The sequence below is a fragment of the Balaenoptera acutorostrata genome, chromosome 17 (genome assembly GCF_949987535.1).
Source record: "Balaenoptera acutorostrata chromosome 17, mBalAcu1.1, whole genome shotgun sequence".
Classification (NCBI taxonomy): domain Eukaryota; kingdom Metazoa; phylum Chordata; class Mammalia; order Artiodactyla; family Balaenopteridae; genus Balaenoptera; species Balaenoptera acutorostrata.
Window position 1 is genome coordinate 31106110 of NC_080080.1, and position 24677 is coordinate 31130786.

The 24677-nt window shown below is 39.0% G+C and overlaps 1 protein-coding gene across 6 annotated transcripts in view; it reads right to left on the reverse strand.

Moving 5' to 3' along the window:
• The window catches only part of OXR1 (oxidation resistance 1), a 458270-nt gene that overhangs the window by 241333 nt on the left and 192260 nt on the right, over positions 1-24677 (reverse strand). For all 6 annotated transcript variants that reach the window (XM_057531888.1, XM_057531886.1, XM_057531885.1 and 3 more), the window contains one exon: positions 599-795. In XM_057531888.1, coding sequence (XP_057387871.1) covers positions 599-795 — 197 coding nt within the window. The remainder of the gene's footprint in view (positions 1-598; positions 796-24677) is intronic.

A 24677-nucleotide genomic window follows, 5' to 3' on the forward strand; every position in this document is an offset into this window, starting at 1 on the left:
GGTGGTGCAGTGGTTAAGAATCCGCCTGCCAATGCAGGGGACACGGGTTTGAGCCCTGGTCCGGGAAGATCCCACATGCTGCGGAGCAACTTAGCCCGTGCGCCACAACTACTGAGCCTGTGCTCTAGAGCCCACGAGCCACAACTACTGAGCCCATGTGCCACAACTCCTGAAGCCCGTGCGCCTAGAGCCCGTGCTCCGCAACAAGAGAAGCCACCGCAATGAGAAGCCCATGCACTGCAACAAAGAGCAGTCCCCGCTCGCCAAAACCAGAGAAAAGCCCACACGCAGCAATGAAGACCCAATGCAGCCAAAAACAATAAATAAAGTAAAATAATAAATAAATAAATAAATAAATAAGTAAAGTATATGGGAGGATGTGTGTAGGTTATATGCAAATACTATGCCATTTTACATAAGGGACTTGAGCATCCTTGGATTTTGGTGTCCCTGAATGGTCCTGGAACCAATCCCCGTGGATACTGAGGGCGGACTGTACACGTTATATAAACAAGGGGCATTTAACCACAGCCCTGCACATTCACTGTGCTGTTTGGATCGACCCCATCTATTCACTTGCATAAATCGTGGTGCTCACCAATGGTGTAGAACCGCTTCAGCTCACTCCTTCGGGAAGGATGCTTCTGGGAATTTGCTGCGTTGTTCTGCTCTTCTTCAATGATGGGCGTCTTGGGTGTGGTGGGTTTACTGGCCTGTGGCATTTGCTTTCCTGCACCAGCCAAAGGGTTGAACCCTGGAGCAGTAATATCCACCGACTGGGACCTTTTCTTCAACCTACAGGTAAAGAATACCACATGCTGTAATTACTGACTCTAGAGAAAGACACACTTTCTTCACATTTATCTCCACCATAATTTCTTTCAACAACTGAGTTATACTCGGCCTTGAAAGAGAACAAGGTATATACAGAAATTACAGACCTTCCCTACAGTATTTTAAATTCTTCAAATATTCTTGAAACTAGTGGGGAAGAAAATCTTCTGTCTAATCATTCTGAAAGGTTTCACTAAAATATATTAAAATGTAAGGTGATAAAAAAAGACCTTTATTTTTTGAATAGCAAATAAAATGTAACTTCAGACAAAGACAATGCATTTGACTATTGCTTGTAGTTTTGACAGGAGTGTTTTTTAATGCTATAGTAAAACATTAGTTAGAAATAAATAATTTCAACCCAGAAAAGAATAATGAAATGCTTATCTGTATAACTAGAGGCTGCCAGTGCTTTTCTGTTTCATCGGTAACAGCATCTTAGCTGGAAAGATTATAGCGTTTATACTGTTTCTCCAGATACTCTCAATGACAATAAATGTATTGCTCACTCCTGCATTTTAGAGAGCTGACATCAGGCCTAACATGGAAAGCAAAAGGCCACTTAAGCATGAGAACATTTCTCTTGGTATAAAAATAATTGGTAAATGATATGAGGTAAATTCAAATACTTCAAGCTACACAACTTGATATTTGTAATGTAACTGAACCCTAAGCCCAGCTTACTCTGGACCCTTGGTTCTTCTGGAGGGTAATGTTAAGTGTCATTTTTCTAGTCTTAATTCCCTACAGAAAGCTGGTTGGCAGTTTTCTTTATCAGTTATGGTAGTCACACCTGTGCATTTGGAATTTCCTGAAAGTTTCATACACCTTCACACCTGCAGGTTTTATTCAAGCTTTTCCAGTATATTAGCTTCCACTTTCTGCCCCACGGTCAGACCCTGCTCCTGCTTCTAGACTCGGCTTAGATGTGGTCTCCTCTGGGTAGCTTTCAATGACATAGATCTTGGTGGCCTGACACCATTCTGCATGGGAGGTTATTCATAATAAGCTCTCAATAAGCGTTTATTAAATTCAATTTACCAGAGCAAAAGCTTTGTTAAAGAAATAGAATATATCAATTAGTAGAAGATTCTATAATGAAAGCAGTGTTTACTCAATTTTAGTCATTTAATTATCACCTGTAGGATATCTGCCATCTTCACATACCACCTATGTTACCTACTTAATATTCATGAAAATTGACTCGCTTTATCCAAATTGCCAACAAATATATTAACAAGTGCTCAACAGCACTAGTCATGAGAAATACAAACTAAGACCACATTGCACTCATGAATAGATCTACCAAAAGGGCTAAAATGTCAAAGACATGGCATGAAGTATGGTGATAAGGAGCAACTGGAATTCTGGGACACTGATGGTGGAGACCACTTTGGGCAAATGCCCGCTTAGCTGAAGGCATGCATCTTTTGACTCACCAATTGTATTCTTAGAATTTATCCTACACAAATATAGGCGTGTTCACCAAAAGACCCAGTTGAGAGTATTCACAGAAGCACTATCTGTAATACACAAATATCAAAAACAGCCCAAATGTCTTACCAACAGTAGAAATGCATAAGTGAGTTATGATGATACTTACATAATGGATTTTATACAGCAATGGAAATGAACAAACTACAACTTCTTGCAACAACATGGATGGTTTTCATAATGTTCAGAAAAGGAGACAGATACATAAAGGCACATGCTGTAGGATTCCATTTATATAAAGTTCAGATAGAAGCAAAACAATCTATGATATTAGAAGTGTGGATAGGATAACTGCTGGGGAGTTATGACATTGATAGAGACATGAAGGGCTTTCTGGGATTCTGGTACTACTTTGTTTCCTGATCTGGGTTCTGGGTACCAGGATGTATTTACTTTGTGAAAATCTAATGGTCTATGGTTTTTGCATCTTTTTTGAGTATACCATATACTCCAATAAAAAGTCTCCATCTGAAACTGACTGAATTTTTAACTTATTCATTTACAATGAAGATTACATATAGTTACTGAATGGCTGCTTGCTACAAAAAGGTGACAGTAGAAAGAAATAGAATGAAAGTCTTGTCCTCTAGCCTCCCAAAGATGGCCAAAGTAGAGTGACTCTAAAGAAGGATCCTTTCCTCACTGGGGATGGCTATTCCCTATCCCCATCCCCCTGCTTTTCATGAACTGAAAGGGACAATTCATTCATTCCTTGAATGGCTACCGTGCACCAGGTACTCTCCTGGGCACCACGGATACACAGTGAGCAAAAGAGGCAAAATACCTGTCATCATGGAATCCTCATTCTTATAGAGGGAGACAAGTAATAAGCAAAGAAAGAAACCAATATATAACAAATCAGGTGGCAAAAAGTACTGTGGATTAAAATAAAGCAGAGTAAAAGGGATAGCGAACAGAGGTGTACATGCATACTATTATATAAAGGAGAGCCAAGGTAGTGCTTTCACACCATCAGACTTTTGAGAAGAGACCTGAAAGAAGGAGCCACGAGCATATTTGGGGAGCAGCATTTCAGCAAATGGGGAACCAGTTTTTTTGTGTTAGAGGAACAAAGTGGCTGGAACAGAAAAAGGGAGGGGAAGAGAAACAGGAGATGAGGTCAACAAGATGGCGCTGGGGAGCAGGGGAAAGAGGACAGATTATACAGAGCTTCAAGGTCATTCAAGAATGAGGCCAGGAGAGGATGTGAGCAAAGGAGAAAAGGCACGATGACTGTATTTTAAAAGAATCACTTTGGTTGCTTTGTTGAAATTAGGCTGAAGGCTGTATTTCCAACTTAAGCAAACTGCATGCAATGTCCTTCAAGGAATCACCACCAAAAATCACCTACAACATACAAATCAACATACAACCAAGTATGTCGTAATGTACAACATACTTAAGGAAACAAGGGTTTACTTTGTACAGGGTTATGTATTTATTAATGCCTTGGTCTTCCAATAACATCATTCTTGTTTTAGTCTGGAGTTTGTAGACTGGAACTAAAAGTTAAGGGAGTACTATATGCAGCTCAAGAAGGCATTAAGATTAACAAGAAGTTAAGAAATAAGCTGGGGGTCACCAAAGCAGCATCGTTAATTTGTCCCAACGTGGCTTTCTGAAAACTGCACTTAGACACAAAGACTTAGACTATACTAAAAAGATCACACTGAACCCTACAAACTCTAAGAAATCACCAATATTTGACCATTTTCACTTACAAAAAGGTTAATTTTCTAGAGTTCATCCTATAAACTTTATTTCAAAATTAAATTTGAGTTTCAGTATAAAGCAAGTTTTCCGGGGGGAGAGGGGTGCAGAGGAGTAGGGATTGAAAGGAAAAGTGCTAAATTTTACTGAAAGAAATTCAGCTGCTCTCTAATTCTCAACAAAGATTATTTTCAAAATGTAAATGTGACAAGTTTTATTTCCAATTCACATAGCAGATTATTTCATCACCAGAAATTGCTTATATCTTATGTTGGTCTGTTTTAGAATTGATCAGAGTTACTAAATTTATGTGTCCCATTGGAGGATATCAACAATGGATCTTATGTTTGATAAAGGGCTAGATACTATAAGTAATGAAGTTCTCCAACACTTCAAACACCTAAGTGTCCCACAACTCCTTTTATCGCCTCTTTGGAATGAGCAAAGGACAAAGGCAAGCAGCCAGTAGCTTTTCTGTATTTTCCCTCTTCTTTCTGCCCTTCCCCAACAGACACTCTTTCCAATCAAGACTTGAAAGGTATCATGTTTTCATGTTGTTGCTGGAGTCTGGAATACTGCTAGAAGCTTTGTGGGCTTGCTTAAGAAAAGACTTCCATTTGCACGATCTTAGAAAGCAGAACTGTGTGGGTAATTGAATTACTCATTTAAGGATTCTAAAAATGACTACTGTGGTTGACAAGGAAACCTGCTAAATGCTACCTTCAATTTCCAAATTTCATGAAAGGGGAAGTCTTTTTACATTTTTAACAATGTTCTTAGTTAAATGTGTTAAACAAATGTAAATATAGCATAATGGCCTATGTAGTTGCACATGAGATAAAATACCCATTGATGATAAATGAAGCACTACAAATAGAGACAAAAATAATCCCTTAATAGGCACTGAAAGGATCTTTGTTTAATGTGCTTTGCGTTTCCAAAGGAAAATAAGTGTCGACACCTTAGATGGGGAAAAGGAAATGAATAGAAGGAGCCATCCTTCTTGGCATGGCTCTGATAGGCAGACCGTCTGGTGTTTCATAATCTTTGTCTTTTCTTGTTCCTCTGTTCTTGAACAAAAAAGAACTATTCCTACTCCTCCAAACTTATATCCCACTACCTCCTTTCAGCATGGGAACAATGTTGGACACTTCTCTGAGACTCAGTTTCCTCATCTATAAAATGGGGATAAAACATACCCAGGAAGGTTCTGAGAATTAAGTCAACATCCTGTAGGAAAGTACCTAGCATAGCACCTGTACAGGATGCAAGTTCCAATCTCTTTATGATGATGTAAGGGGATATAATTTTGTTCAAACTTCTATGAATGCTGAGGAAATTATATCAGTTTCTTAGGATCCTTCCCTGCTGCACAACTTTAAACACTGAGCCTATAGGGATTACATTACATTCTGTAGGGGGCTTCACCTTTTCTGGAGTGTGGATTTTGGTGAAGGAGTGGAAGATAACAAGAGAAGACACGTTAAATGGGAGTCCTTTGGGTGGTGTGTAATATGATATTTTTCCTGTGAGAGCCCCCAAATCTTCTGGAAAACAACTGAATCCATTGGATAGTTCACTTGAGTTATACATATTTTTAATCTGTGTGGAGTGGACCTAAATTAGCAAACTCGTAAGCAGAGGTAGAGACCAGGGAATTAGGAGGAAGTAAGGACAAGCACTAGAAAGCAAGTGTGAGGAGGGTTTTTGCCTCTCCTACTCTGTAAAAATAGGGTTCATGCCGATTTCAACCAGTTCTCCAAGGAGCAGGAGAAGCCCTGTAGGCGGATGATGAAAGGTGCGGTCACAGGAACTAGAGAAAAAAAAGGAATGGCAGAAAACTTTCAATTCCAACCAATTTAAACAGAATTAATCTCATAGTCATCAGCTAAATTTTTTTCTTGCCTAACTTATTTCGACTTTACCAGAAACATAAGAAATCTTCCACTCATTTTCAAAATCACGGAGTAGAATACATGAATCTTCTGGCTTAAAGGATTTAATGGACATCTGGAGCCCAGGACTTGTGCCGACAGTGAGTGAATGTGGCTTTAAGCTGCTCACCACACAGGACTTCTCCCCAAGATGTGGGTCAATCCTCTATTTCAATGGCTTTCACCATGGAGAAGCTTTCTCTAAGCATGTTCACATTTAGATGTTTATTACTCTGGTTTATTACCTGTCATACTCTTTTGGTCTTACCTTCCCTTTCCCTCTCACATTGTGGGGATTTTCACCTTCCCACTATCTCCACCCTTCAATCATCTTCCCTCCAAGTCATAGCTAAGCAATGCTTTTCATCTTTCTTTGCCTGTCATGCTCTGCATCTTTTAACAGTTTTGTTAACTTGTTTGAATACTGCATAATAGAACTCTACCTTAAGCCTAAACTAAACCCTGGTATGACTTAAATACATAAGAAAAAAAAATTCATTTAACTTGAGTTCTTAACTGGAATTACTTCTCCCATCAAGTGAATTTAAATCGTACATTTATTATAACTAATTGGATATGTTCCTGAGCTCTGTAGCTATGTGGGGGAAAAATGAACCTTCTATTAATCATTTACTATATATTGTTAGGATGCCCATAGCAATAATAGCAACAGTTGGGAAAATCTACTACAGTATAAGGGGAATATTCCCTAGGGCATACGAAAAGTTTGGTTGGGAGGCTAAAAATTAGGGAAGCTGGAATCCAACCAGGACATTTTGACCAAAAAGCCATACTTTAGAATTACGAGACAGAGATAAATTTCAGCTCTGACACTCATCAGTCATGTGACTTTGGACAAGAACTTGGACTGTCTGGGTCTCTACTTTCTTACCCACAATGGTGGCATTCATGCTATCTGCCTACTTGACCCAAGAGAGTTACTGTGAACAGAAAATGTGTTAATTTCAATGAAATTACTTTGTAAAATTCCACAGAACTCTGCAGTACCAGTAGCAGCTATACGAATTCCCTCTTTGCCCCATTTATTTGTTGTATACTTACACAAATGTACATGTACACATACATACGTGGATGCATGTGAATGGCTATGCCCCAAAGACTCAATGCTTGTAGTCCTTTCCAGTAATTTCCAACCAGAAGACCATCTGTGATTTGCACAACTCATTACTGTTAGCAAAGCTGTCTCCTTGCTTCCTAAAAGAGCTAATGTAAGGATATTTTTTAAAGTAGTAAAGCTGCTGAGAATGTAGATTTTCAAAGTTGGATACTGTGTGCTGCAAAAATGTCAAGTCACTCAAAAAGAGCTTTTGAGAGTGAATGCCTAAAGAATTTTCACGCTGCAAAATTAAGGGCTTTTGTTGCCCCTGCTGTAAAGTCTGACTAAAAATCAGCAGCTAAAAACAAAACACAAAACCATCAAAAAACAAGCATATTCAGAAGTCCAAGCAGAAGAAATGACAGATTGGAAACCTATGCATTAAAACAAGAAAACAATCCCTTGGGGTATGGGGTATGCCAATTACAGCCTCCTCTATAATTGCTGTGGCCAATCTATTCTTCGTGTTCCTAAACACAAGGATTAAGACAGAAAATATCATTAACATGGGATCAGGAATTATACAGTCTTCTTTTACAATTCCAAACCAATGCAAAAAGTTTCAACAGAATTATCATTTGGGAGTACAAACTGGTATTGGAACAGTTAATGGGACACCAAAACTAGAGACCTTGTTATAATAAGATATTTCTAGCCCTGTATTCATTCTAAGAGATTTATACTTTCCTATCTTGGAGATTCAGAGCACAGAAAATTCAAGAATTGAGCCACAGGTGCAATGATATGTAGAAATGGTTTGCTAGAAATTCTCTTGTTAAATGCAATTGAATTCACCTCTGTGAAGAGCAAGGCCAGTGTACATAATATCAACCATATAGAAGCATACATGAATTCATTACTATCATACCTAATTTTGTAACAAAAATACTAGAAATTAAATCCAAAACCAATCTGCCTCTACAGAGTTCAATAAATCCTAATGTAAAAGGTTAGCCTTTCTTATTGACCTTTCATGAAAAAGACATCCAAGTCCTTGAAGTTTGCCAGCTGGTTTATTTATATCCCCATGCTTATGCCAGCCCAGAGAAAACAGGTTGGAGGGAAGCATTTTTCATCAGGAATACTCACCACCAGATCAACTGAATTCCTGCATTCACAGAAATTCAGTCTGTTCACCACTTCATTCCTAGGACTTAGCAAAGTTCTTGGCATATAGAAGGCACGTCATAAATAGTTAAATGAATGAGTGGTTTCATAATGGGAAAAAGCCACAAGGGATAACACAAAAATGCAAGCAAGTTCATGTATAAAATCCATGAAAACAAACTAAGAGAATAAGTAACTTTGGACAGTTTGGGAGCAGATATAATAATCAATTTAGTACATTCACGTAATATAGCCTCTTTCCCATCCGATCATGGTAATGTTTTGAAGCTTAGACAAAGGAAATTATTCTACCTCCATTATCAGTAGTATGATAAATCTGAACAGTATTTCACTTCTTTTTTCACTAAATTCAGCTTTGTAATTTCTAAAAATACACTCTGTAGTCTTGATAAATTGACATCCCCATGCAAAAAATTTCAGTGGTGGCATGAAGAAGTGAAAAGAGCAAGGACTCTGGAATCAAAAACTGGGGTTCAAGTTCAGGATCTACTGTTTTAAAGTAATCTAATATTAAATAATTTTATTGATTTGAAAGTTCTACTTTATATTTTTGATCACTCATTAAGAATTTTGCATATTATCTTTCTCCTATCAAGTTTCCAAAAATTAAGTCAATAGTAGTAAAATTTTATGTTTCCCCTTCCATGTACTTTCCAATTATACCATTATATTGTAAGCATTCACTTTGAAATTACACAGACTTCCAATTTATTTCAGTTTTTGCCTTGGAACTTCAAAGCCTTTCGACTGGAAAATCCTGAAAGTAGAAACACATTATGCAAATCCAAAGATTAGCGCTTGAAGGATTTGGAAGTCAAATTCTTGTAAACGTTCAACAGTCTTCTGTAATAACTCCCAGAGATGGAATTTAATTTTATTACCTTTGATGAAATGATTTGTAACTTGCTATTGCCACATCGATTGCATTCTGTTTATTCATCTTAGGAAGAAGGAAATCAGAATAAATAAGACTATTTTAAGACTTTAGGCTTCTATCCAACATTCCTGATTAAAGGAATCTATTTTTAACAGGGCCTATTACAAACTATCGTATAAAGCATATGTAGTTTTGCTTACGCACAACATAAGGCAACTCCGTCAAGATAGCTTCTGCAGGTAACAATAATCTGGGCCAAAGCGCAATGGTTTATAGTTAAAATGCCAATGTAGCACAAAAATCTCCCATCTTAATTTCCCCAAATGAATACATGAGAAACAGGAAAAGAAGTTCAAAAATATAGGTCTCTTATTTACATATTAATTCAGGAACTTGGTGGATAACATCACTTCATTTAATCCATTGTTTCTTTACCTCTTTAAACCAACCCATCCTATTGTCATCCTAAATATTTTCAAATGAAAATGATGCCTTGTTGTTTTTAAGTGTAAGATTGCATTACTGAGGGTATTCCTGATTGAAAAGGATTTTCTTTAAACTGTCCTATATAGACTCCAATTAGCTACCCTAGAATAGGGCAACCATGTGCCCTCTCCCAGTTTGAAGATCGCTGGGGAACCTGTTATAGTTTTCTTCTGTTCAGATAATAGTCATTTAACACATGAGGTCTATGAAGTGAGCCCCCAATACAGCAAAGTTGGATTTCAGACTTTCTTCAGATAAACATACTATAAAATGTTTAAAATTACATTAAAGAAGTCACTGTCTTCTTCCCAATGGCAACTCTATAAACCTACATTTATCTTTCCCTATTATTTAAAACATTTTTCCTGTTACAGAAAAGGGTATGGTCCTCCTCTTGTTAAAGCTAATCTCTCCATGTGTTCTCTGAATCCAACAGCATCCTCTCTCTATACCTGAGGTTTTAATGTATTAACTACTGTCTTCCCTCTGTAAATCCTGAACCAACTGAGAAATAAAGACAGGAGTCAAGGACTCCATTACAAGCTGGCAGCTTGGAGAAGCAGTATCCCGGTGAAGCTGCTCCATGTTCAGAGAACATCACAAAGATGCTGTGGGTACCACATCCCAAAGAGAGAAGGCAGAGGAGGTGGGGCCAGACCTCTGCAGTCCTTTTCACAGTTTGAGAAGTTGCTCTTCTTCCTTTGGAGAGGCATAGATACAGAGAGCCAAAGGTCTCTTCTAAATCCTTCAGAAAGGAAGGAAGTTTCTATTTTACACACACAGGAAGGGATGCAGGCAAGGCAGACGATGTTCCTCCTACATCACTTTCTCAACTTTACTCCTAGATTATCTGCTTCCAACCTGGTCATGAATCTCCCCCTCTTTGCTAAACCATTCCCACCAGCATTCAACCAGGTGCTGAAATCTCTCATCCCTTCAAGAAGCTGTTTTCTTCCTAAGGCTACCATCCCATTTCTTGACTTCCCTTCTCTGTTCCACAGCACTCGGCTTCATCTCTTCATCACTGCACAACCCTCTCCAATACCACTCTCACAAAACAACTCATTTAGGTTTTCAATCATTTCACGCAGTCAAAAGTTACTGTTTTTGGTTTTCATCTCTTTTTTAGTCTTTTAGTCACAGGATGTGTTTGTAGAGGTGGATGGCACAAAGGGTAAGACTCTGGAGTTAGAAGCCTGCGTCCAAAATTTGGGCAAATTGCTTAATCTCTCTACAGTTTACTCATTTGTAAAATGAGTTTAATAACTGTACTTCCCTTGAAGGGTTATTAAAAGGATAATATAACATCATCCATATAAATATTCAGCATGATATGCACTGGTACATATAAGTCCTCAACTTTTTTTTAATGGCCCCTCTATGTTGAAACATCCTAGCTTAGAGCCCCTGACACACAATACTTCTAATATTCCTTTTTTTTCACTATTCCTTAAAGAGTTCCTTTTTTTCCCTTTCAACCCTAAATTCTGGAATATCCAGGGGCCTAACAGAGCTGGGCCTCACTTCGCTTTATGTTCACTGTCTCCCTAGATGGTCTCATCCATTCCCTTGGGAAGAAATATTTGTATGCTAAAAACTCCCACATTTATACCTCCAGCTCAAACTTTCCCCAGAACAGCAAACTTAAATATACAACTAGCTACTTGGCATTATCGATTACCTGTGGCATATCTTAAACTCACCATGTCCCTAAACAAATTCTTGATTCCTAAATTTGCCTCAACCTTCCTTCCTGTCTTCTCCATCTTTGCAAGTGGCACCAACACCCACAGTTATTCAAGCCGGAAAATTGGAAGTTATATTTGTTCCCTTCCTTTGCAGCACTCTCCAATTCTAATTCATCAACACATTCTCTCCATTCTGCCTTCCCGAATTATACCTTCAGCCTCTCCACTTCTCTCCATCTCCACTCCCACCTCCCTAGTCACCAGCGCTCTGGATTATTGCCACAGCCTCCATATTGGTCCCCCTATTAGACTTTCCTTTTTTCCTACCTATTCTTGCAGCAGCCATAACAAGCATTTAAGCCAAAAGGAGATAGGCTATTTTCTTGCTCCAAAGAACTGAACAGCTCCCCAGTGTGATCTGATGAATTTCTCAACTGCTTTCCATGGTCCGTAAGTCCCTGCATCTCTCCATCTCCTACTTCATCTTGGGCTATTCTTCTTGCTCATGTGCCAGTCCCCTTGGTGTCCTTCAAGGTTCTCGAACACGCCAAGCTCTTTCCTTCCTCAGGGCCTTTGCACATGCTATTTCCTCTGACTCTTTGAGTGGCTGGTTGCTTCTCATTTTTTAACTCTCCTCAGAAACCCCATCCCCCATGATTCTAAGTAGGTTGTCTCCCATCTCCTACCTCCCAGCCCCACTCAAGCTGTGCTTTAGCACTCTGCTCATCTGCTTCTCAGGGTATTTATCACCAAGTCTAATGATACATTTGTTCCTGTTTACTTTTCTCTCTTCTGTCTCTCTCACTTTGCTGTTCACTCTGGTGGGCCTGGAAGCACATCTCCTTTATCCATCTACCACGTGCCTTGCACAGTATGTGCACACCAAAAATATTTACTACACGAATAAGTGAATCGATGAAGAAATATGTAAATTATCCCTCTGCATAAATTCCAGACATGTCTTCACTCAGAAGACTTACAGGGCATGAGGTTATGTTTATTTTCTCCCTCTTCTTTCATTTTTAGTTTGGACCAGTCACAATGTCCCAAATCTTTCTTAAGAAATTACTGTCACATCTCTTTGGTTAGAAAACCACAATATTCATAACAGTTGTGTGAAAAGAGAGCTGTCTCCAGATCTATGAGAAGGACTAATTTTAAAGGCTGAAAATTATGGTTGAATGCATCATCTAAGAAATAGGCTTGGGCTAGAAGACCCTTTAAAATATGTGTTGATATAGTGGCATTATGCTAATGGGCATTTCACTCCTGTATTTTCCGGGCGTCATATTTCTGCAGGTAGTAAATTACATTAGGAGAAAAATCAAATGGAAATTGAATGCACAGAAGCAAAATATTACATATTAACAAGCCAGGAAGAAAAGGGCAGTAGAAAATAATATATCCATATATGCTAATGTTTAATTACATTAAAGACTGATAGAAATACCTACATAACTCTATTTAAAATAGTATATTCAGTCAATCATCATTAAAGAATAAGAAATGAAATCTGATGATGGCAAAAAGTAGCAATCTATACTTAATTGTAGATTGTAGAACTCAGGGAAGCTGAGTTCAACCACTTGATTTCACAGTGGCATTACTGGAACCAATATTTCTTGAGCTCATGCTATATATTAAGTAAATGACCAATTACTGCCTTTAATCTGTACACCATAAGCTACCTGAGGTCAGGGATTGTCTTATTTATATTTGAACCACCAGTGCCCTGTATCCTGCCGGGCACACAGTAGTCACCATTAAAGGCTTGACTTCACCTAAGGATAAACCGAATAACCAGGTACATACAAGTACCCCAGGAAAGACCACCTTGGAGTCTTCTTATGAACTCTTAGTTGCTTTACATCACAAACCTGGCAATGGCCACACAGTGCTGTGCTGAGCACCTATTCAGAATAGTGCTCTCGACTAGATTCTGCTGTAACTAGGACTAAACCTGACTTAACACACTGAACCTGACCTCATCATTCTCATCTGTGCCATGCTGGATATTACCCCTGTGATATTTGCCCAACAAGTTTACATTCTTTGTGTTCACCGAATATCCGCTGATTCCCATCTATGTTCCAGGCACTGTACTATGTTCCAGGGATCTTAGCTGTGGGCATCAAAGCTCTGCCTTTTGTTAGGTGTTTAAAGCCACCTCTTTCTCTCGTCAGGTGGGATATTTCATAGGTTCTTTGTAATCCACTCCTCACTGGAGATCCCTCCTCTGCAGTTTCCTCTCTTTGAGTGAACACAAATCTTCTCACTGGGCCCTAGTAGCTCCTATACCAGCCCTCACATACCCTGCCATGTTATTTCCCCCAAACAGCCCTCCTCGACAAGATCTAAGACCCTTTCAGGCCAGGTCTCTCTCTCTCTGCCACATTTTGCCAACAAGAAACAAACATTCCTTGACCTGTAGGTTTCAGCGCACTCGCGAGATAGCAGCTCTTTGTATCCCTGTGTCAGATTCTCCCTACTCTTTGATTTCTCATGGTTGAGTCAAAGTCTAACCCATTGTTTCCCCAAGCTCTCTGGGTTGTCCCAATGAAGCCCCATACGCAGATTTAAGGTGAGGCTGGGGGTTGGGATAGGACAAGATTCCCAGAGCGCCAGCAGCTCTCTCTAAAAATCCTGCTCTAATCTCCAAACTGTTATATCAGCTGGTGGTGGGTGCTCAGCTAGGAGTCACAAAACAGTCCCTGACCATCAGCTTCTCAAATCTCCATCTGGCGGTTCCACACCTCATTTCAAAATGTGTTAGTATCGGGTGTCTTAGATCCAGATGAACCAGAGAAGATGTCTAATTTTAACTTCCTGCTACAGATGCAATGCACCTTTATTAACCCTTCTTAAGGTGATAGAATGGAGACACCCCTCCATTTCAGGGACATTTCCAGTTAAATATAACATAATATAATATAATATAATATACATTTTTAAAAAATTTATTTTCAATATATTCAATTGAAGGCTTATTGAGCCTAATGCACGATGCTAAGTGTTGGGGATACCAAGATGAAAACTGTTGCTTTCCTTTAGGACACAAAAGGGGATGGATTTATAAAACAGAATTATAAGTACTCTGGTTACAGGAGGGTAATCTCTCCTCCACTTTGGATTTACCTATAAGTTCTAATATTCATGTGAATTTATTTCTGATTACCTTTTACTCAACCTTAAAAAATTAGGTTCAAGTATTTGTGAACTGTGTGTCATTGCTATTGGGAATAATTAGAATAAGAGAAAAGTGAGGTTGGGATTAGAAAAAAAGAGGTAAAGGTAAAGCAGAAGACAGGGATAGGATGCAGCGTTTTGTTTGTTTGCTTGTTTGTTTTTTGTCAAGAAGCATTAGGCTGAAATGAAGTGGTCAAGTTTTATTTTATAGACGTGCTTTAAAATAAAAAGTTCCTACCTGCTACCAATATGTTACAAAACAGAAAACATGTTAGACCAAAAGTGGCAAGATTAGTCTAATTTCAGAATAAAGAGCAGACCTCTCAGCTGAACGAATTTACCTTTACAAAAAACTGAGGGCCTCCTCGTCCATGTTCCTATTTTTCCACAGAGAGGTAAAAATCAGGTAGGCGTGGACTGAACACAGGCACTTGAAAACCACTGGACTAGATTATCTCAGATTCTACAGGCAATGAATTTCCTTTGCCAGAGAATCCCTTTATTCAAACGTGCTCCACTCCTTCCTCTACCTCTCTATGCCTGACAGCAGAGGAATAGATTTTCATACAGTTTTCCAAGCTCTGTGATCAGGGCCAGCTACATAATTTGTGGTTCCCTGTGCAAAATGAAAATGTGAGGTTCCTTGTTTAAAAATGTAGTAAGAATTCAAGATAGTGACAGCAGAGCATAAAACCAAGTGCAGACAGGCACAGGCCCTGTACAGCTGCACAGGACACACACCCGAAAAGCTGGATCTGCCTGTGTTGCCTAACACAATCCCTCACATTGATTTCCCAAAGCAGAGCTTTTTAAAAATGATGCTTCAGCACCTAGGAATCGTATATAAGGAAACACTTCCAGAATGACAGTCCAGCTTGATGAAGTCTTTCTTATTGGTCAGTAAATCGTATCTTGCAGGTCATAGCTCAACCCCACAGTACTGCAGATTATGAATTTAAATACTGTCTTAACCTCCTGGCAGTTGAAATGTCCTTAGTCAGCTTACGTTAATCTTTGTGTCTGTGGGGTTGTATTGGAGCTTAAGAATAATATTCTACATGTATACAATTTGATCGAAACCACCTGGATGGTTCAAAATAATCTCCACGTGGAGAAAAGGATACTGAGATGGGACACAGCTCTGGGATGGGAAACAGCTGCAGAGAGTATGCTATCCTTCCCTTTTTTGCATTGAAGCAGAAAGTGTTTAGATGGATAACATTTTTATTTTGCAGAGGTAAGAGGCATTTCAGAGCAAGGATAATTCGGAGAGTCCTGAGAAGAATGTCCTGGCCGACCCACCATTATTCCTTCTTTGGATGCCACTGCGGCCTCCTACTGCTTCTGCTTTTTCCTCTCATTCAATCCATTTTCCTCACAAAGAGCAAATTGCTGTTTTAAAAACATAATTCAGATCAAGTCAGTCCTTCCCATAGGGCTTCTCATCTTCACTGAATAGATTTTAAACCACTTACCAAATCCTGCAGGACCCTTCACAACATGGCCCCTGCCTATTTCACTGTCCTCATCTCTACGTTCCTCCTCATTCACTGTTGTGTCCACACTTTTTTCTGTTCCTAGACACTTTACTAGTCTCAAAGCTTTTGTACTAGAAGCTCCCCCTGCTTGAAACGCACCTTCCCTAGAAATTCACGTCTGGTTCCTTGTCATCCAGGTCTCAACTCAAAAGTCTCTTTAGAGAAAGACCTTCTTTACCACCCAACCTGAAGTTGTCAATTCCTCCCATCACCCTATTTTATTGGTATTTTCTTCAGACTATTTATTGTAGGTATACTTTCTTGTGAATGATCTGTGGTCCTGAACCGCTTCATTAATGATGTGAGAGCTGAAAGCTCACCTGCCTTGTTCGCTGACAGATTTCCAGTGCTTAGAACAGAATTTTAGACGGTAGAGCAACTGTGTCACAACTCAAATACTTCATTCTGCATTAACTAAGAAGGAAACACTAGACACATCCATTTAAAAATGACAGTTTACCTACAGAGATTTTTAACTAGAAGGAAATGTTATATGCTTTCCATCATTTAAAAATGACAACTTCTCTACAGAGGTTTTTACATATACAGGAAAAAGACTGACATCTTAAATGTAGCACTTCATGTATAGTATCTGCTGTGTTTTTCCTTGATGATTGTACTTTTCCTTTTTAAAGAAATTCTTTGGTAATTTCTCAGGAGCTCGATTAAGTAGTCTACACACAATGACAACTTGCACCACAAAAATCCATAGAGCACTACAGCCAGCAGCTAGACACCAGTGGTCATTTATGATTCCTGGGTCATTGGTTTTGTCACAGTAAGCAAAGGAAAGCTCAGTGACTACATTTTTAACATTCATTTCTCACTTCACAGGCAAAAAATACTGCCTTATTATTCAGACAAAGCTTTAAAATGGCAAGTCACTGCTGAGACAGTGACGAGAAGGTCAGTTTTAGGGGAAGAACAATTCTTTTTCTGCCACATATTCCCCTATTTAACTTCACGGGTATTGCTGGAGTTAGAACCCAAATATTGCTTTATCTCACTACATATATCAAACTACTGTAATTATATTTCTATGTTTCCTTTCTACCCCAACAGGAAACGTTGAATAAGATTCTATGTGCTACTCAAGAATCAAGGAAGAAGAAGGAAAATTGTGAAACATGTTCATAATTCTTGTCATGCACTCAGCTGATTAAGGGCAGCAGCAATTTTGGAGACAGTGATAGGTCCATTGCGTGTTTTAATCTTTCCTGCACAGTGGAAGCAAATACTATACAGGTTTTGGGGAAAACAATCCTCTAGGCACACAGAGCAGAATCTATTTTGTTACTTTAGTGCTGACAACACAGAATAGAAAAAGCAAAACCATGCTACACAAAGGTTTGGGCCACAGAAGGTGAAGATATTAAAAATGAATATATTTCATATTAAACACATGCTTTTTTTCTCCTGACTTAGGATGACCCTCACGGACTGGACTTCAACAGAGACCACCAGAAATAATAACATTTTTCATGAGAATAAGTATCAGCCCAAAGCAAAAGTAGTAATTAACAAGCAGTTAATCTGGTAATTACCTCCCGGGCAAAATTACAGTTGTCAAAGAAAACAGGACACTACATACTTTAAAAATATCTACTCATTCTTTAGCCAAAGAGGAAAAACCTGCATCAGTTGGTTTCTTGCCATATAAGATGATCAAGGTGAACTAATGCCAAATGAAATTGTCTTGGAGAAAAAATCAGCTCCGAGCATTTTTGAAAAAGTTTTTCAAGTGACATACTACAATGAATCCCAAGATGCATTGTCTAATTTACACACACACACACCTTAAGATGTGAGGAGAATGGAAACTAGAGATGCAATCATGATTTAAAACAAGTCTTAAAGTCTGACTTAAACTGCATTCCTATGGTCTATGTTGCTATTTAAAAGTTTCTGGATTTCATACAAAGGTTTATTTGATTGAAGCTAAAATATATGGGCTCCAAACTATCTCATGAAATTTGTTAGTAAGCAAAAATTTTATTATTTCTGCAGATAGCATTTTTTAAAATTATATCTGAAATGCTCTGTTGATTGATTTGTTTATAAGATAGAGTGTGTTGGGATATGTTTAAAGGAATAGTCCATGTGTGGATTTATTATCTAGGCAGCAAACCTCAAAACCACATTGAGAAAAATGTTTGCTTTTAATAAATGTAAAACCGGATGTTCATATACTTGTACCATTTTCTTAAAATTTGTATTTTATTACAATTTTGCAAAATGGAATTCGTAGCAAACAATATATGCCAATTTCCAGGAGTGTCTATAAGAACTTTCGGTGGCTATTGCTTTAGGACAATTATCAGCTAGTTTCTAGCAGAGAACTACAATAAGAAGACACAAGTCATATATACAAAAGTCAGAGATGAGCCAGGACATTTGAACTCAGTTAAAAGTATACTAACTAATCCCATAGAGTTTTCCTGTGCAATACACACATGTTTTTCCCCCTGGGAAAAAACAGGGCGACAAAGTGGGCAGATATTATAATGTGTACATTTCATAGTGAGAAGGTGAAATATTCTCTACCAACATATATGTCATACCTCATTCTCAGACATTCAATAAAGATACCCCCTCAAAAAATATATTGTGACCACATAAATTCTTCTACAGAAGCTTTTTCTCCTTTGGCGAGGGACTTAATCACCTACTGGTACATTACAATGCAACAGAAAAAAATCGTGGTTACTAAACACAAATGTAGCATTTAATTGCAGATTTCAATCTTCATCAAATGCACATTTATGGTGGCATAGTGGCTAAGATATTTCCAAGAGGGTCAAGTAATAAAATCTTCACCAGATGAGCCAGGCTTTTTTTTTTAACAAGACCGTATTAGATCAACTTTTACTGTGACTACTTTCTCATCATTACATGGCTAATAACTTCTCTTTATTTTGAGGCAAACGCAGGGCAAGTAGAGAACATTGTAGAAAAATGCCAGCTGAATGTAAGATTTTATAACTGATGAGAAAGAATTACCTGTCACAATCACAAAGAAATGATTAAGTACCAGTGACTCATTCCTCCATTAATTGAGTCCCAATATGAATTTAGAAAAACCTCAGACCTATAATCTTTCTAAGTCAATATGTCAATTTAGTCAGTGCTGAAGTATCCAAAGAGTTTATTTTATCATCATCAAAAGCACTTAAGAAATCACCCTTTAAAATGTCCTGCATTAAGTGCTGAACTAGTGCACTTTACACAGACAACAGCTCTGGTGGATATGAAGCTTACTCTACAATCTCAGGTGTGTCAGAAATAGGAAGTTCAATCTCAGTCACTCTTGTATTTTCCTTCCTTGCCCAGAGTTGTGCAAAAGTCCCTGGGTCTTAAGCATCACCAAAATAAAACGAAGTGCCCCCTCCTTTGGCCCATCCCAGTCATTGGTCTACTTTGTCATACACTTCGTGGTCACATTGGTTCACACTGGTCCACCCACTGTTCCAGGCTGCATGGCTTCCTCAGGGCCTGTGATTCTGCTTTTTCTGTGCTTGCTACAAACATGGGAATCATTGGAGTGGCTGTGGGGTGTTAGTGGGTCATCCTCTCTGAGATCTCGCTGTCTCTTGATAATGTGTTAGTCATCCCTAGCTCCCTGGCTTCTGGGCACTTCCTGTCCCCCAGCCATTGGGTAGAGCCTCGTGATGAGTTCTGGCCAATTAGTGGTTAGTGGAAGTGCCGTGTATCACTTTTGATCCATTAATCACCAGTGTGAGACCCTCCATTTTTCTTTCTCCTCTGGCACTAATAATGCTGGAGATGGTGGCTGTTCTGCCACCCGGATCCCAAGTGAGGAGACATGGAGTAGAATGAACCCACCCTAACCGTGATGGAAATTCAACTTGAGTGAAATCAAAAATCATGCTCTTTCCTATGGATACTACTGAGATTTAGGACTAGTTTGTTACTAAAGTATAACTTAGTTTAGTGCTTCTCCAGCTTGAGCATGCATCAGAATCACCTGGAGGGCTTGTAAAAACACAGATTTTTGACCCTGTTCCCAGAGTTTCTATTCAGTTGGACCGGGGTAAGACCTGAGAATCTACAGTCCTAACAAGTTCCTAGGCGATGCTCATGCTACTGGTTCAGGGACAAGACACTGAGAACCACTGACCTAGACTCTCCTGACTGATAAGCGCTACCTGGGAGTGATGCTCAGTCCTTCCTTTGAACCTGGAGATCACACCAAAGGGTTCCATAGACTTGGATGGGAGAATGTTCACATCTTTATTGTCACTAACCTCTAAGTGAAAATGTACCCTTTCCTTCTATTACAAATGTAGGCAATAAACTACAATAGTATTGGTATTAGCAGTGCCTATAAATCCATCATGAATAAAAAGTAGAGATATTTTATATCACTTCATAGCTAAAAATCCATGCTCATCACTATATCGAAATCAAGGTAATTATTAGTTATGCTTCCAGACCTTATTATTTTATACATTAATAAATAAACATATATATTACTATATCGAAATCAAGGTAATTATTAGTTATGCTTCCAGACCTTATTATTTTATACATAATAAATAAACATATATATTACTATATCTCAATCTTAAAAAGTGTTTTGATAAATGAATTTCAATACTTTTCACCAAACTACTGGAGGGGACCACGGCATAGAAAAAAATGAATAATACCTACAGCATCATCTTCTCAGCTTAGACTGAATTCTTTTGCCTTGGGAAAAATTCTTTTTCCTTTAGCTGTCCTCAAAAGAACTCTTCTCTCTTCTACCCTACCCCAGGATACATAGCATAATCTCTTCAAGTTTAGGATTTTATAATAGAAAGAGCAGACTTTCAGCAACTTCTGTTTTTTGCACTGCAAAATTCTCTATGATAGGAAAACTAGGGAACCGGATAACTGCAGTTATCCGGAAACTGGGGGAAGGCTTCAAGGGGAATAAAACTTAAGGTCAAATCTCAAATAATTATCCTACCAAATTCCATCTACATGAATTACCTTCCTCTCCTTCTCTTTCTATATTTATAAAAGTGTTTGTCTTCACTCAAAACTAGTTCAAATTCTATTTCTTTTCTGAAACTTTCAATATTTGCCCAATTTCAAGAAGTTTTATTGTAGTTGTCCATAACACTAATTTGACATGTATTATTGTATATTTACAACTTGAGGTTGATAATATATTCGTTCGAATGTTGCTATTAGGATAATATACACGATATCTAAATATTATGTATGTATGTATATTACCATTACCTGTATTCAGTCATTTATTGAATCACAAATATTACTGAGTACTGGGGTGTGAGGAGATGGGCTTTCGGCTGCAGCTCACCCACATGTGTTAGGCGCTATTCTAGGAGCCGGGAATACGGTGATGATCAAAGTAGAAAGGTCTGTGCTCTCACAGAACTTTAATTCTATTGGAGAATATAAGTAAGATGTAAAATAACAAAAGAATAGGAAATACCAATAAATGTTAGAGAATTAAAAGAAGAATGGGATGCCATAGTGCTTCTAGAACTTTAATGTGCCTAAGAATCAGCTCTTGGTCCATGGTCCAGCAGCACCGGTGCCACCTGGGAGCTTGTTAGAAATGCAGTCTCGAGTCCCATCCTAGACCGAGTGAACCAGACTTGACATTTTAATAAATCCCACGTGATTTGTGTGTATGTTAAGGTTTGAGAAGCATTGTTTTGTGACTACATAGCAGCGCATAGTAGGTACTCAATATTCATTCATTTAGGGGCAGTGAATATCATTAAACTGACTGGCATGCTATAGTTACAAGTTGATAAATCAAGATACTGATTAAAGGTGGAGAGCATTATGGTTTACAGATTCCTGTCTTCAGGCTTTAAAGAAAATTAAATTATTTTCAGGGCTCATTTTGTTCCTCACAATGCACACCGACTATGTGCACTGAAAGGTCATCAAACACAATTTTTTTTTTCCCTTCCATGGGAGAAAGTCATTGTTTTCAGTGAGACCATGAACAATTTATTCAGCTTGAAGTTTCACTAAGTGCTAGTGGTGGGGCGGGGTGGGAGAGAGAAGCAGGAGGGAGGCAGCATTAAAATCCTAACACTGAAAAAATCTGATGCTTCAGAACCCCCAGCTTCTAGACAGCCTCCGAATACCTAATAGGAAAAAGGAAAGAGGCAGATGGGGGACGAAGGTGCCTTCTGCTCCTTCTATTTACGAACCATGATCTGCAACAGGTCCCTTACTTCTATCCTCAATTGTCCCTTCTGTAAAATGGGGCTAATGATAACCAATCAGTGTTTATTATTTTCAGAGATCTAAACTCTTTCAACATATTCTGATTCATAATTTCTCATAACAACTATTTAAGGTGGATATCATCATGCCCTTTCTAGAGATGAGGAACTGAGGCTTAGAGTGGCTGAGTGTCTTAATCCAGATCCTATGAACACTACACGGGAGAGTCTGACAGCAGGTACAGAGGACAGACTTCAAAGAGCGTGTTCTTACCTTTAGCTCATACTGCCTCATGGGCTGGTTTTGGTAATGTAATGCTATACTGACCTTTATTCCTACTTCCATTTTTCTTTCAATCTCCTCTCCTATAATGACTGTAAACATTAACATAGGATGTAAAAAAAGAAAAAAAAAACAAAAAACGGTCTTGGTATTCCATCAGCAGACCCTGAGTCCCCAGAAGCAATAAGCACAGGTCAGGAAGATAATGACATCCCTGGAAGGGAGGCCAGCGCATTTGAGTGCAGAGTCCCCAGATATGTGGATATGGTGATAACAAAGAGTGTGTAAAATGGGCAGAGGGGAGAGAGTGAGAGGAGATGACTGAAGAGCCCTCTGGGGGGCAGGGAACACACGTGGGGCACACAGGCAGTGTGGATGCGATCAGCACACATTTGAACCTAATGGAGACAGCATGCGATGAAATAAATGTGTACCAGCTTGACAGTCCTGCAGGCTGAAGGGGCTTTGCCCTAATCTGTAAAGTAGTGGCAACACAGTGTGACCTTAAAGCTCCTCACTGACCACACGCCTATCTATAGCTACAGCACATAATGTTGCCGAACAATCTGTAATGCATTTTAGAAAGATTTATTTTTAATTCTAGTTTAATGTAATTCTAGTTTAATGTAAAAAGTAACTTAGCTCGAAGGTCCACTCCAGCTCCTTCAGTATATGTAACTATATCTTTCCAGAATGTAGGAAAAACGTATGAGGCTTTTTTTTTTTTTTAATTCTTTTTAACATCAATTCATATGTAAAAGCTCTTGTCTCTATGTATCCTCCAGCTCTTCAGGAACCTAGACTTTACTGTTTAGTAGTCCGGACTGGTGAAGTTTTGTTAAATCATTAGCAACACAGTTTGGTAAACATTAACATATAATATAATATATAATGCATGATGGGTTAATTGGCCTGGGAGCTTACAGGTCCGGTGAGGCAGTGCTTCCTTTCTCCAAAGACTTAGCTAGCTTTTTACAAGCAGCCCAAATACCTGCGGGTGGCAACTTGAAAGGTATGGAGGCATCTGGAAGACGGTGAGTGGACATTGCTGTATTGCTGCCAGTTTCCAGAGCCTGGGGGGTGGAACAGTAAACATCAGGCTTTCCTTTTACCTACATCATTGGGCAGGCGACCTTCGGGTAACTTCTGCTTGGCACACCTGCAGAGGAGCTCCAGGGAACCATAAAAGCAGGTATTCCTAGGTTTTAAGGGCAACTGTGATTGACACAGTGAACACACTGGAGAACTGAGTCTCTTTTTCCTTTACGTTTTGCTTTAGATTCTCCGAGGCCTTCAGGCACACAGCAGCACTTTACATGAAGCCCCAGCTTTCTTTTTTAGGTTTCCCTCTAGAGGGCTTTCTGAGCTAACTCCGTGTAGAGACAGATTAAAGGTTTTAGAGAGGGGGAAGTCATGAATCAGCATCACAGAGCACTTGCTGAATGATTATGAAATAACAGGTAGAGGTAAGAGCTAAACAAGTAAGTACCCTTATCATTTCCAAATTGTGCCCCAAAATACATCAGGGGCTGCAGCAAACTCACAGAGGGTACGCGTGGAGGTTGGGAGGGATTTAAAATTTTCAGGGAAAACACATCGACAACTGGTGGATATCATGCAAATGTGGACAAAGAACGCAGCCTGTCCTGTCAGTAAGCAAAGGATGCTGTGGCCATCAAGCCATCAGCCACCACAGCTGCCCCCCTATCCCCCCTAACAGCCGCCCCCAGCTGTGCACCCTGAGGGGATTCAGGAGGGAGAAAAACAGGATGCTGGCCCCAGACAGTTAAGGTGCCTATCAAAGGAATGATTTAAATGAGCCCAGACTCTTGCATCTTCCCATACAGAGAAAAGCGCTAAAGTCATTAACTTGAGATATCTGGGTTTTCCTTAATTAACAGTAATCTTTTGATGTTCTGACTACCTCAGTTTTGTTGCCAAACTCCCTATATATCCTGGCTCCTCCCTTACCTCTTCGGAATAGTCCCTCAGAGCCATCTGAGAGCCTGTCTCCTGGGCTTACGTCCTCAGTATGTCCGCTGAATAAAACATAATTCTCAACTTTTAGGTTGTGTATTTTTTTTTCCAGTCAACACAAATGGCAACCTTTCCATGGTTTGGACTCAATTAATTAACAAACTATTAGGTATTTATTTCAGTCTAGGGGCACCATGAGAAAAGCCTGAG